Here is a 14272-nt window from a genome sequence, read left to right on the forward strand (position 1 = left end):
GATTGTGGCCTGAAAATAAATTCATCCCTGTGCTCCGAAAATTAATTAGTCTACATCTACACTGACAATGGATAATTATTACACATTGTTAGAGACTACATGTATATTTGTGCTTGTAATTGTTATTTATACTTCCTTATTATGTTAATAAATGTATAAAAATTGTTGTTTTTATTTTTATTTAATAAATTTAATGTCATTCTCATCGAATNAAAAGTAAATTATCTTTATATTTTTATTCTTTGAAATGTGTCTACATATAATCTGAGGGTTATATATTGTTATGGGTTGTCACTTCATTCCAACGTCCCTGTACTAATTTTATTTTAAAATTATTGTTCTTTTGACTCTATAATATAATTTATCGTAGGGAAAAAAGTATATTTTACAATATTATATAACCTCATAAATAATGAACTTAGCTACTTTAATTTTTAGTATTAGCACGATGTCAGCAAATAGAAGATTGTAATTGTTATTTATACCTCCTTATTATGTTAATAAATGTATAAAAATTGTTATTTTTATTTTTTCATTTTATTTTTTTTTTTTTTTTTAAACGAAAGTGAATTACATTTATTTCATCACATTTCAAGAAAATGAAAGTGGCATTATTTTTGTAATAATGATTTATGTCACTATCGTAACTTTTCAACGAATCTAAAGAAAAATAAATAAAATANTTAATTTATTAATGAAGTATTGTGCTTTTTACGTTTTAACAAAGTTAATGTTTGATATAAATTGTTAATGCTGTTCAAATTATAATAATGTAAATCAATTCTCCCTTTCAAGTGTACTTGTTTTAAGTAATAATGTAAAGATTTTGGAATGTAGCCTACTTATTGTTATATATATAGTTACGACATTCAATATTGCTTTTGACACATCTAACTAAATTTTTGTTTCAGGTGAACAAGCGAATCCTGACGTACCAAAGGTTAAAGTGCTGTCGTATCCTAGGTACTGTAGATATAGAACAATGTTAAAGAGGATAGAAGAAACATCAGATTCTTGGTTGAAAAATGCACTGGTGATAGCATTAGGTGGATTTACATTAACGTCACATAACACTTTCATCCTTTTCTGCCGCGATACTTTTGATCACGATGCTCTGTTACAAAATGATCTCAACTGTGATCACTTAGGTAAGGTTTATTTTATTTAAAAAAAAAAAACTACATTAAATACGTTCCATGTTACAGAAAATTACTTTTAAATATATTTTATTCCTATTCAATTTAATTTTATATAAATTCCACATTTTATTTATCCAAATCTATCTTTATTCTTATAATTGAACAATAATATAATAAAGCTCTATTTAATTTTTGTAATTAAAAAATAAATCAATTTAATTCAATTCTCCATATTTAAATTCTTAATTATATCTCTAATTTATATGTATATATTCAAGCTCCAAATTTAAAAGGAAGGCCACGAAAGAAGCAAATCAAAACGAAACGGAGCGCATCACCAGATTCTGAATCGAACACTTCCGAAGAAAATAGAGAAGTCAGTATAAAAGTAAAAGTAAGATTTATTCTTAGATTGCGATTGAAAAATTTATTATAATAATCATCGCTAGGTGGCGCTTACGTAGCTTAATAAGCTTAACAAAACGCCACCTATCGAATTAAAATTATTTCTATAGATTACACAATCCGATAGCCGTTTAGTTAACGTCGACTCACAGATGGCGCTAGATTACAAATATTTACGCCACCTACCGTTGAGGAAAAATTTTATTGATGATGCTTGCTTAACCTAACACCATCTGTCGATCAAAATATGAAGTACAAGAAGCATTATTATTTATTTCAGTTACTTTTTTTCGTTTTCTTTTTCTTTAGTCAAAACGAAAGCCAATGCAACGATTTAAATCAACCAATCGGATATTAAGAGGGGAAGGAAATGATCGTCAATCACATTTTTTTACATCAATTCCTTTAAATATTATTTGCGTTTCTCTTTAACATGATTTCACGTCAGATATTCTTCATCCGAGAGGAAATATAATTACAGAAATTTGTATCTCCTGTCATGGTCATTAATCTTTTACAGAAAGGAGAGACAGCAGTCAAGTATAATTACGAGAGGTTGAACTTTGGGAACAATTTATCCTCTTCACAAATGCAATAACTTAAGCAATTCGACGAAAATTTTTATCCTGTCATTTTGCATATGTCAGTAGTAAAGATGGAGAATTTTTTTAATAATTCATTTTCTATTTTTGATATATTAGATACTTGGTTTACGTTTCTAATTTTTTTTTCTTCTTTCAAATGTTTCCATACATCAATGCACATGATCGATTGATCAATCTTATCATCTGCAAACTATTAAAGTACTGATTTTTATTGCTCTATTATTTAAAACTGATTATCGTGTTACACATTTATAGTCGGCGGTTGTTATTAAATGACCATTTTATTGCTACACTACAATTATTAATTTATGAAAACAGTATCACAGAAAGTATAGCAGAACCATGTCCTGTGCCTCACATTTACAGAGGCCTCAAAAACGTGTTACAAATTTTTCTATCCATTGCATTTCTTAATTATAACAAGTAATCATTTTTTTAAATAATATAATTTGACTAAATAAATAAATAAAAGTAGAGAAAAAATTTTCCTTTCTTTGATTTTTACTTATTGGGTGCCTGAAAAGTATGGGTCTTGGTCTCTTCACATTTGAGAGGCATTGTATTTATATAAGCATATAAATCCATTAATAAATTTAATTGAGATTCCATTGTTTATAGAGATAACTGAATCATAGGCTTTGCAGTTCATTGTTAGCATTGGAAACTAGAAATATTTGGTATGATGGATAGCACGTAGACAAAATTGTTCGCAAATTACTTCTCCAAGGCTGCAACAAGTTATGTCAGTGCGTTTTACAATTTTCAGGAGATATCGAGACTTCCTTACACAAATAGCTTTCCATCCAGGCTCTGCGATATTTTACATAAGTAACACTTGTCACTATTATGCAGAGTTATCTGTATAATTCCAAACATGAATCAAACGAAAATCATGATACTAATGTTTTAATAGTCTTATAATTATTACAGTTGTTGTTATATTGTTAGTTATACCTTCTGTTGTTGGATCCATTATTGATGATTCAGTAGGAAGAACAAACTCTGCCACAACAGAATGCCTGATATTGTTGTTTCTGACTAAATATCAGCCATTGTCTTATCTGTAACATATTGTACAGAATTTTATTATAAAATAATATTTTAACAAGTCGTAACTTACGTTTCCTATCACGGTACTCACACGCAAACTCAAAACTACTTTTCTAAATCCTCATTAATGATTTGGCCCTTTGCATTCAAACGTCTTTCATTAACGTTCGTGCAAAAGAATTAAACCTGTTATAGTTTTCCTCATCAGTGAATGCGAGAAAAAAAATGAATCAAAATTACATTCCTCAAAATGCCTGATGGTCATTTTTGACTTTATCATCCTGTTGATATAATTTCCAAAAAGTGTGTACTGCACTTTTGTATTAGTGTCATAATCCACAATAAATTAAAATACTTGAGTTTTTATGCATGAATTCACTCACCTAAGATTTTCATCTGGTCCCACTATCCACAAATAATATCAATACAGGCTTGGGCAATTCATTCATGATTTTCAAAAGTTAGTCAAATTCAGGCAATTCGTATATAATCAATCAAAATCTCTTATATGAATCAATGCATTTGAAGATGTGTGCATATCATAACTTATAGCGACATGTGTTGAACCCACTTAAGTATGTGGGTCTAATATGCGTGAACATCATGTGCCAAGTTGACCTATTTTGCTTGCCTTGATCAAATAGAAAGCAACAACTGGCGGGACATTCCAATTTTCAACGCGAGTGTTGAGTGTTGAAGTCAACAATTTTACGTCATCAATGACGTTCCAACTCGAGTACGAAGTGTTTAGTTCCCATAATTCCATTCTCAGCAAGATGGATTCCATTCAAATGTCGCACCAATTACCCACAATTCATTGGAAAGTAGCAGTCAACAGGTTGAGTGCTGAGTGTGTTGAGACAGCGCTGACAACAGCGTTACTTCAACATTGAAAAAAGGAACGATTTTTAACGAACGTTGAGATCAGCGCTGAGTCAGCGTTGAAAATTGGAATATCCAGTGGGAGAATGCTTATGTTGGTCCCCAATGACCCAGTCACGATCTTATAAAGTAACTCTATACTGGTCTTGAGACAGAAAAGCTACTTTCTTAAGGTTCCAAAACGGTAGTAAAACCTTCTAGGATACTTACTGTACATATTGAAACTTGGAATGAGCATGCAGTTTGTGCAGGTATAATTTTACATGAACAGCACATATGTCGCTTACCCTCAGTTGTCACTGAAGATTTGGGCAGCAGACTAAATACGTGACAGTGGGACTCAATTGAAATCCTTTACATCACAGGGTATCCACTAAATCAAAGTTCTGAATTCCTGGAAAGCATCACTTCTCTATTTAGCATTTGTAGAAGCACCATAAGATGAAATGTCCACTATAGAATAGTCTGCAACTAATCAGCTTTGAATTGTGGCCTTCCTAACCATGTTTGAACATGCAACTTTTTGTTTAATTTAGGCGTATCTTTTGAGTTTCAAGCATCGTTCATCATGAAATCTTCTGACTACAGCTTTTTGTTTTCCTGGTTTCCAGCTTCTTTCACTTGCAACTATTTTTACTTCTGGGTTTTATTTGGTTTAAACTAGATAGAACGAATAAAGTCTGAAGTTTTTCTTGATACTTATTGCTGCTAACAATTATTCTTGTGCACGGAAATGTTTACTGGACAGAGTTATGGCTACAAATTGCTCTTACCTCCTACTGTTTAAAGGCGCTTCCATAAATACATTACGCAAATTTTGATAGGTCCATTTGCATTTGCAATTGAAGGACCCTGAGAAAATAACGTAAATTACAAATCGTGGGTCTTGATTGATAAAACCATTGCTCTCATTATCATGCGCCATTGTATTTTTGGCAATTTATAAAATATGCATGTATGCTTTACATGCATTATTATTTCTCTAAATATCTTTACATGAAATTTGTTACTTTCTTGTATCTATTTCCAAAATGTATTCTGCGAACCCTGCTTTTGGCTATACACTCTGCATCCTACCAACTGCGATGTCTTGTGATGTTCTTTTTCCGTGTGGCATTCCGCGCATTCTTTTATTCAGCAGTGCGCTGAGCAGTTGCTGACGGAAATGACGTTTTTGCTGCTGACGGTTGAAAACACTTGCTGGAGAGAGCTATCTCAAAAAGGCTGATATAAACAATGATTTTCTGCTTTCGCGTTTTCTTCTAATAATATTGAACAAAGCCATTAAGTTCGATGTTGTTTATAATAAAACGAGGATATGATTTATTTATGGCATTGGCGATAACTGATTCCCAACAACGAAGAAAGCGTGCAAACATCGTTGTTTACGTTTACGATATCGTACCATAGTATTCGAATGAAATCTTTAAAAGCCATTTTCGTATGTCACGTTTAAAAATCTGCTAATTTAAAACAGCAAAAAACTGATTATTATTTGGTAGTCGAAAAAGATACAAGATGAACGCCTCCATGAGAAAGTAAGTAGTATTTTCAGCGTGGTCGAGATGTGCTGCTAATGCGCTGAAAGCGCACCTTAAGCGCGCTGAATAAAAGAATGTGCGGATTAATTCTGCACTTTTCATACTTGACCTCATAAACACCCCTATGCGTTTTGAAAAACTAGCAGGTAAATTCATTCCTTTGTCAGCACACCAACAAAAATCCTTTCACTTGCACTTCTTTATGAACTAGTTTGCCTTTACGATGGCAAATTAGTGCAGAGCTGCCAAATATTTAATAAGTAAAGTTGTCAGAGATGTTTGATTTTTATTTATTCATTTGTAATAACTAAAAATGTTTTTCATGAAATGACAATGAATTTTGAAAACATCAAAAATATCCTTCTTAAATCGTCAAATCTAGAAATACTGAATTAGCCTTTGCTACTTGGTTGCAAAAACAACCCTTACCTCCCTTCAGCTGTCTGCCTATGATTACTTATAAATCCTCTCCTTCCGCCATCTCTCGTTACGTGGTTTGTGCAAAGTTCCTTTTTAAATATTTTATAGAAAAATGAAAATTCCAATGGCAATGGACCATTCATGGCAAAGGGCACCCACAAAAAAGGCCAAGAGTACATTTGCTCCTCTTGACACTTGCTTTATTTTTTCTTTTCTCTTCTTTGCTTTATAAAATTGCTGTTCAGCAAAAATCAAATGTATTTTGTAAAAATATTTTAATATCCTTACACAGAAATATATAAGCACAATAATCCATATGTAACAAGAAGGTCCTTCTAACTCTCGTTAAAGTCCTAAACAAGAGCTGTAATATTTAATGAACATGAGTTCAGTAAATATTTAGTCGGGTAGTTGATCTAAATCAGTGTTTTTCAACCTGTGGGTTGCGGGTAAAAGAAAGTGTTTTTAGGTCCTACACTACAATAAAAAAAAAAAACTACAATTTCAGAGAGAAAGCTGTGCCTGTTTATTTTACAGTACAATTGGTTTTTCGATCGATATTTAGGTCTAAACAGAAAGAAAATTAAATAGGTAGTTTTTAAAATCACTGATATAGTTTTAATATGGACCTGGGGGGGTCGCGTATTCAAGAAGGTTGAAAAACACTGATCTAAATCATACAGGTTTCATCCCAAGACACACCATAATTCTTCATGCATCCTTGTTGCCCATGTCTCTCTCAATATCTGAAGAATTCCAAAGTGTAGCTCCGAGATGCAAGATACAGAATGTATTGTTATATCTTTAATCATATCAGTCAATATGACTGTATTAATATATATTTTTATAGAAAAATCTGTATTAATAATTCTAAATATTTTCGCACAAATAAATAAATAATTTTATATACTATTCAGATAAATCTGAAGAATGGGTTAAAGAAACCTTCATGCAAAGATGAACAAGAATTCCTGCAAACTCTCTTCAAATTCATGAAGAATAGGAATACACCTATTCATCGTGTTCCTCATTTAGGATTTAAACAGAGTAAGTAGGTTATATATAAATAATTTTTTTTTTATAAATTAGAAACACATCATTCATGAATCTTAACAGTTTTATATATTTATAACAATGCAAGAATTACAAATTAATTTTCAATGTATGCATTATGTTGACAATGGGTACATTCCAATATGCATCAATCTCACAACCTATGTGCTGGTGAACAATTTAATATGCTTTACTGGAACGTCCAGCAACCTAACAAGATGGCAGAAGAAAACAGTTCTATATTGGCATTTGTACATTTATTTTGTGAAAATAACTTTGGGTTAACACAGATGAGTAATAAAAATGGTGTTAATAATATAACCATGAAGGTGACCATACTGCTTCATCAGAGATCACCACATTCACAGCCTGACAAGTCAATGTGCATCAGTTACTTCAACAATGAACTTATCAGTGCAGCAACACATTCACATCACACTCACTGGGATCACGAGTTCAACAGTGCACCAATGAACTCAGTGAATATCAGATAAAATTTTAGTACAGTGATTTCCAAGCTTTTTCAAGCCACCATCCCCTTGGTTCCATAAACTTATATCCAATGATCCAACTGTATCTCAACACCTCCTTTCCCTTGTGTGAGAGTCTTGGAAATATTCTTAGAAAAACTTTTCTACAAACCTCATACTTTGTCCTTACTGTACATTGTTCTCTACATGTAGAAACCATTAAATGCAATGTTTCTTCTTACTTGTTTTAACAGAAGAAAAGGAAAGGTTGTCAATGACCACAGCCTTTGCCTATGGTAACTGTTTGGTTAGTACCCTGCCTCCTGTGCCCTCTGCTGCCCACTTGCTTCTTTTTGCCCCATAGATTTAGCCAAGGTGGGCAGTAGTACCCACCTTGGGAACCACTGTTTTAGTACATTGTGGTTCACTAATATTGTTTGATGTATACTGGAATGTACTCAATGATACAAATATATCAACTTTAATAACATGGAAAAATTCTTAATACAATAAATATTGAAGACAAAACAGAAAAAAGTTTTTTAACAAAATTTCTATGCATATATCAATAGGAACATATTTGCAACATAAATTTTTATTGTAAAATGGAGTTCCAGAGTCCATAATAAAAGGTTCTTAAGCAAAACTAATTTTTATTCTAATTATAAAATAACAGTTGCTGACTGAGAACTGAGATGATTGAGGCAGTAAAAGCATCAGCCTGCTGTTTGGGGATCTGGATTGAAAGTCTTGGGGGTTTTTTAATCAACAGTTGGCCATTCTTATTGTCGACTCAACAAAACTCATCGAAAAAAGGAATTATTAATGCCCATAGTTTTTAATTCTTTCTATTCTAAGAAATTAATTTCTAATTTAATGTAAAAACACAAAAACTGCCATTTAAATCATTTTATAATGGAATTATAAATCAGAAAACATAATACATTATTTCATCTTAATATTTACAGTAATATTCAAACCTCATAGTGCTTGGTCAGTAAACTGCTTCAAAGATTAATAAGTATAATTCATTTTAACAATATGGTAATCAAAATATCTGTTTTCATCAGCAATGTTACTTTTTCTATACTGTATTTTGTTTGATGGTAATTATAAGAAATTTCTTAGGTATTGCACAAATTAATTTTGAATTTATTAGTATATGAACTAACTTAATGAACATTGATCTCAATGTTAAGTATTAAGCAGTGATAACATATTAAGTTTTATTATCTGTAATTTTGTTTAAAAAATAATTAAGAAAAAATAGTTCTTAATCCTCTTCTTAAATCTTGCTGGTAATCAATATTATACTAAAGTGAATTTTCTTCCAAAACAAATAGAAACCACACCACAATTGTTTTGCCAAAGTAATTTACTTCTCTATACTGTCACTCTTCACAAAATTCATTTTGGACTCTTAAGTCCTGCATCAGTTGTACAGCAGCATCTTACAACGAATTTTTCTTTTATCAGTATTAAAAAAATAACAGAAACAGAAGTATTTTTATAATTATATAGAAATGATGGTTAAAAGCACAGTGTGACCAAAAAGTAGCTTACCAAATAGGGGTAATCCCTATTGTTTCAAGTGCAATAATGACCAGAAGTAATCACTTTGACTTCTGAATGAATGGAACTTCTTTTATTGTGTGGGGAACAATCACAGAACAACACAGGAAGTTGCTTGTGAATTTGATTGTCAACAAGCAACCTTCTGGAGTCTTCAATCAAGCTGTTAGCAAATCATAACAGAACTTACAAATTCAGTGTTCTGGATGAAAACAAGCTCACTTGTTTTCATCCAGAATCTGCATGATTACTTCTAGTCATTATTACTCCTGAAACAATAAGAATAGTGATTCTCCTGACTTGACGTACAGCCTTTGGCAATACTATAGAATTAATCATCTTTTAGGGTTTACATTTTAGAGATTTCAATGGGAATTTGCTGTTCACTTTTCTTATAAGTTATGCTCTATAAGATCTAGATGCTCAATGTTCCTTCCTTGGAAGATTTCTGAAATGTACAATAAGGGGTATCAGAAAATGAAGATTTGCATAAGAAACACTTTGATGTAGCATCTGATTTATTGTTTCTTAAAAAGAAGGTACATTAAGTTGTATGAATAGCAATACATATAGAAATGTGGTAGTTATTAAAAGATCACATAGCAATATAATGATTATGACAGACTAATGTCTTTGGTAATTTCATCTCATATCAAAGGCTTGTTCCTCACCAATTAATCAGCCTTACTGTGTTTTTTATACAAGGCAATTCAAATAAAAAGAAACAAGCTTATTTTTTTCAATTTTTAGAATTTAAAAATCTGTTCTAAAATATATGACACCATTTTAAATAGAGTAAGAAACCCAAAACGCTCCTAGAATTTTTCAAGAATTTAATTTCTAAATATATAAAAAGCAAAATTAAGTTGTTAGTTTGACAATAATAAAAATACATTTATTTATCTGATTTTTTGGGAACAAATTACCAACATTCAGCTGGGGATACCTTTATAAAGAAAACCTAAATATTATCAAAATTTAATTTTTAAGGTTTTGTTTCAATTATTTCTAAAATTAAAACATTTTATCTTTACAGTTGATCTCTATTTCTTCTATATGTATGCACAGAAGCTGGGTGGTTATGAAAAGGTAAAATTTTTTAAATATTTATTACATTAAAACACATCTCAGTCACCTGTTAATACTGAAATACTGTATATAATACAGAATGGTGCAGAGTCAACTGATGTACTTCAGAATGCTGTCTTGCATTATGAAGTACATCAGTATGTAGGATAGGAAGTATTGTTACAGATTAAATCATAGAGAATTTGATGATATTTTAAAATTCATCCAGTTACAATGCAAAGATGAAGTGTAATGTAGAGAAAATACAACGTTCTTCATTCAAACATGATTTGATTCTACAATAAAATGAGTTTTTGTGCAAATATATGAAGATATTAATAATGTAACCAATGTATATACATGGTATGTTCAGATAGTAATGGAATCTTTTGAGAATAATCCACATTGCTTAGCTTACCAACAATCTCATATCATAGGAATATATAGAGTTTGATGATATCAAAGTTCTATTTACAAGATACAGATTGTCCAAAGCAAAGTTGCTCCAATAGCCAAAGCAGCATTGCCTCAGGCATAAAATTGAAAGGGGGTGTCAAAATATACTGCTGGCCAAGTAAAATGCAACACCTGCAATATATAGAGTCCTAAATGGTGTTGCATTTTACTTGGCCAGCAGTATATATCATTACTTTAGATATATTTTATATAGTATACTATATTTATTTTGGCATATCAATAATAATTTAACCTTCAAATGTAAAAAAAATTTAAGTGCACAGGTAACATTCTTAGGCAACAAAATTATCTGCAGCCTAGTCCAGAAGTTAAAGCATGCAATTGAAGCTGAAACTGTGTCATAATGTGATGTACAGTTTTTGTGATTAAGTTAAGATAACACATTTGAAGAAAGCCACTTATATTTGAAACAGCTATAAAAGTAATAAAATAATATATACTAGTTTACATGCAAAGCATTTATTTTATCACTCCCTTGATGTATTCAAAAAAGTACCCTATTCAGTACTGAACCACTCTGTATACATTTATCAATAATGTTCTAATTTTTTTAAAAACAAAAAAAAAAAGACATTTTGAAAATTGTATTTGAGAGCTTATTTTCTTTGCAGATTACCTATAAAAAATTATGGAAGCATGTTTATGATGAATTGGGTGGAAATCCAGGAAGCACTAGTGCAGCAACTTGTACAAGACGTCATTATGAGAGGTAACATTTCTTCATTGCATTACGTGTATAGAAGCAATTTTAGTAGAATAAACTAATAATAAAAAAATATTTTAGACTATTGCTACCATTTGAGCGTTACATGAGAGGAAATCAAGGAAAAAAATTTTCGTTACCTCCACCAGCAACATGTGCAAAGAAAGAAAAATTAAAAATGAAAGAGAGAATACAAACGGATAAAATATTACGAATGAATAGTGAAACTCAAGAAAATTATGACAGTACTGATGAGAGTCAAGAAGAAAGGCATGATGATAACAATCTAGTCATTGATTTAGAAAAGAATGGAAACGCTCATAAGGACAACATCAAATTTAAAGTAAAAGATCTCAAGTGCTTTAAAAAAGACTGGAAAGGTTTGCATAGAAGTCTCCTTCCAAGCAAGGTATATTTAATAAATCATCATTGACTTTTTATATTCTTAGCAATAATTTTAAACTGTAGCATATTCTAACACTTTCAAAACCTTTTTACACCAGCATTTTATTATTTTTCTCATTAACATAATGAAAAAATCAGAGAAAAATAATAAACTGCTGGTGTAAAATGGTTTGAAGTGGGTTTTTTCAAGAAATTACAATTAGAATACATAAGCAATGAAATTGATATTAAAAATAGAATATGTTAAGTGTTAAATACATTGTTTACTACCTAAATACTTCATATGTAAGCAAGGAAATTTACTTTATTATGCAGTCACTTTTAAATCACAAAGTGCACTCTGTACGAGCACCATTTAACCAAAGGCACTGATTTATTCCCTCTCTTCTTGATGAACATATAAGCAACATTTCTGATGTTATATGTACCATAAGTGGCCCTTGCATGTTTACTAGGGGAAGGAATTCTATGTGCTGTCTTCAGGAAAAATAGCATAGGGCCATCCATAAATGATTTCAAACTAAATCCTCCTTCTCCCATGTCACTCATTGTCATCATCTCCCTCTGCCAAAGCCTTTGCATTATTAAGATGTAAATACACTGCATCAATTATATAATGGATATTAACTGAAAATGATTTATTTACACTTTTATCAAAATAAAACACTACATAATAATAGCAAAATTAAACAAATTATTTCACTATCATGGTTTTGTAAGATGTTTTCCAATTAACACAGTGGGAATGTTGGAGACTTGTGTCCATGCTTTGTTCTGTCATGCCTGTCATCAACATTTATCTACTCATCATCATCTGTATTATATTCCCAACTAAAGTTTCCAAAAAGTTGTTTGGAACACTTTAGTTGGGAATTCAACATTTCCCTTTAGTGTATGAGAGATGCTATAGTCTACAGATTTAAAAAACATCAAGTGTTGCTTCTCTATATTTTCTTTTACCATGGTAATATTCTAAAAATAAACTTTGAATTTTTCAAAATGTTCAATAATCATTTTTAACAAGTCTACACACAATCAATAAATGCTTAACTTGTAAACAGGGCCATTGATAGCCTAGGGTAGAGTGGGTCCTTTAGCTCCTTAGCCATAGTTATTTTGATTTTTCAAAATAAAAATAAAAAATAGCTTTTTACTAATGAAGAAACATTCTGTCTTAAACAATTTTAGTTTTTGTTAGTAAAAATGACATTAATTTATAGGGATAGAAACTGCCATGGACCCCAGTAAAAATCTCTAGTTCCTCCCTCATAATAATCCTGCTTGTAAATACAGTAGTGCCCTGACTGATATTGAAGTTTTATATACAGTATACACAAAATTGTCTTTAACTCAACAGATCTTAGATATAAATAAGATAATCTATAACTTACTCACAAAAACATGCAATGAGAAGTCATTTGTAACATATGAATAGTGAGAATGTGATGAGGTAAATTCCACTCTATAATAATCTCAAGAATTTTACCAATTACCAGTAGCTAATATTCTGAGTTTGCTTAGCATGTGCCACATGCTTAAGAGAAAATTTTGACTGTTAATATACTTTTTACATGAGAACAAATATGTCAATAATAATTTATTCTAAACATGTAAACTCTTTTATCATTTGTGTTTCCTTTTACACTGGCAGCTAGAATGCGATGCTTGCAGGAACTTGATCACTTGCTCGTGTGGAGGTTTGTCACAGCAAACAAGTGCATTTGCACAATGTCATTCAAAGCATTTAACACGGCCAGATTGTATCGAAAGCTTGCAGTACCCAGTCAGCATACATGTATTGTGTACAGGGTGGATCTACATAGGAACTAATAAGGTTTAAGCCCTGGGCATTCAGTGTCAAGGGCACACAAAAATTGAATTATCATCATAAATTTTTAATACATTTTCATTATAATATATTTTATGTGTAGATATAATAGGCTTTATAATAGTCCATACTTTTTTATTCATGCCAAATAACATTGCTTCCTATTGTTCAGTGCTAGAAATATGCCTATTATTATAACTTTCAGCATGCTTAAAAATTCTGGTTAGTATTTACCCCTGCCAATCACTGTACAATGGCTTTAATGGATTGTGTTACCAGCCATAGTAAACTAACTGACATATTAACTTTTTGTATTCTTATTCTTATATAAATTTAAGTACAAAAATTATTCTTTTGAATGTCAATTTTTTTTAAAATTATTTCTTCAAAAAAATTGATGAAACATCATAGGTTAAATCCAAAGAAGTTAACCGGCGTTTTTTTCGTCTGGACCACATTTTATCAGAGACAAAAACTTCTGAGTGTTATCTTCGTTATTCTTTATTCACTATGCATTTCGGGTGCAATATTTTGTGTATCTTGCACTCCTCATCAGGTGTTATATTTCTGTTTTTTTTTTTTTTTTTTTTTTTTTGTTATTACTGTGAACTAGTTTATCTGTATAGTATATTATAATGTGAACATAATCAGAGC

At 30.8% G+C, this 14272-nt stretch overlaps 1 protein-coding gene across 1 annotated transcript in view; it reads left to right on the forward strand.

The window, feature by feature from the left end:
• Nucleotides 1-751: 751 nt before the first annotated feature.
• LOC111621077 (AT-rich interactive domain-containing protein 5B-like) overlaps nucleotides 752-14272 on the forward strand; it is a 15518-nt gene continuing 1997 nt past the window's right edge. Inside the window, exons 1-6 of the mRNA XM_023363136.1 lie at nucleotides 752-1148; nucleotides 1418-1533; nucleotides 6960-7089; nucleotides 10174-10226; nucleotides 11294-11391; nucleotides 11467-11794. Of these exons, the coding sequence (XP_023218904.1) occupies nucleotides 983-1148; nucleotides 1418-1533; nucleotides 6960-7089; nucleotides 10174-10226; nucleotides 11294-11391; nucleotides 11467-11794 (891 nt within the window). The 5' untranslated portion in view covers nucleotides 752-982. The remainder of the gene's footprint in view (nucleotides 1149-1417; nucleotides 1534-6959; nucleotides 7090-10173; nucleotides 10227-11293; nucleotides 11392-11466; nucleotides 11795-14272) is intronic.

The sequence above is a fragment of the Centruroides sculpturatus genome, unplaced genomic scaffold (assembly GCF_000671375.1).
Source record: "Centruroides sculpturatus isolate CEXI.00-Female unplaced genomic scaffold, Cexi_2.0 scaffold294, whole genome shotgun sequence".
Taxonomy (NCBI): Eukaryota; Metazoa; Arthropoda; class Arachnida; order Scorpiones; family Buthidae; genus Centruroides; species Centruroides sculpturatus.